Below are 1,060 nucleotides of genomic sequence, written 5' to 3'. Positions count from 1 at the left end.
CAAAGTATAGAGCATTCCCAAATTCCCTCTTCCCTGTCTCCTCCAACAGCGGGTTGTAAAAGCCCACCACAATGGCGTGGGCCGTCCATGAAACAGCCACCAGCATCAGTAGTCCGGCAACGATGAAAGTCCCTCCAGCAGCTACCACAAGGCGGGGTTTGCTGCCCACATCCCGGCTACAGTTGGTGCACTTGGCACCAGCCACTGACAGGCCGATTCCCACAATGGACAGAACCATGGAGATTATGACCAAGGCTCGAGCCGCCTGCAGGTCCCCTGGAAGCCCCAGCATGGATTCATGCACCCTGCAGTGCATCTGGCCCGTGCTCTGCACCGAACAGTTCATCCATAATCCCTCCCAGATCACCTGGGAGATGACAATATTCTGTCCGATAAAAGCTGCCACCCTCCACATGGGCAGACCGCAGGCCACCATCACCCCCAGCCAGCCAGCCACAGTCAGGATCATCCCAAGAATCTCCAAGCCGGCGGAGTACATTGTAGGAGCTGGAGACGAAGATAAAAGCAACTGAAATAGTCTCCAAGGGATCTATGGGATAGAAGGCCTTCTGTGTCCGCAGGCCCGAGATGAAGGCGATATTAGATCTCTGAGGCTGAAAGTCCTGTCCAAGACTTTCAGTAAGGAGGGAGAAACAGATTCCTTATACAGCTTAGACGATTGAAGGTGGAGTCAGCTTAAGGTGGCATCGGCCTTACTTTAAAACTATATCTTCAGGTGCAAAAGATTGGATTACTGTTTGCTTGTTTGCTTTGGGCATTTTCATTTAAAGGTGGATATAGAAAACTTTTCAATAAGCAACTGAAGAAGAATTCTTTGTTGTTTTTCCCCATAAATCTAAAGTACAGCTCAGTATAAAAGTGGACATAAGGATTTTACATAGTTATAAAACTGTTCAATCATGATTTATCTCCAAAGTTTAAAATTGTTGAGACACAGTATTGAACAGTATTCAGACCATATATGGCCTATATGGAAAGTGTTGTAATATCATATAAATAAAACCCTTCTGCATTAAAAAAGAAAGAAAAAATGTTCTTT

General features: G+C 46.0%; 1 protein-coding gene across 1 annotated transcript; it reads right to left on the bottom strand.

The window, feature by feature from the left end:
* Positions 1-6: 6 nt before the first annotated feature.
* On the bottom strand, positions 7-819 carry LOC107093290 (claudin-4-like; the record flags this gene model as incomplete). Its single annotated transcript, XM_015388265.1, has 1 exon — positions 7-819. A coding segment is annotated over exon 1 (493 nt), but the record flags the coding sequence as incomplete, so codon positions are not given.
* Positions 820-1,060: the final 241 nt, after the last annotated feature.

The sequence above is a fragment of the Cyprinodon variegatus genome, unplaced genomic scaffold (genome assembly GCF_000732505.1).
Source record: "Cyprinodon variegatus isolate N-32 unplaced genomic scaffold, C_variegatus-1.0 Scaffold418, whole genome shotgun sequence".
NCBI classification, from domain to species: Eukaryota; Metazoa; Chordata; class Actinopteri; order Cyprinodontiformes; family Cyprinodontidae; genus Cyprinodon; species Cyprinodon variegatus.
This window is presented reverse-complemented; position numbering and strand designations above follow the sequence as displayed.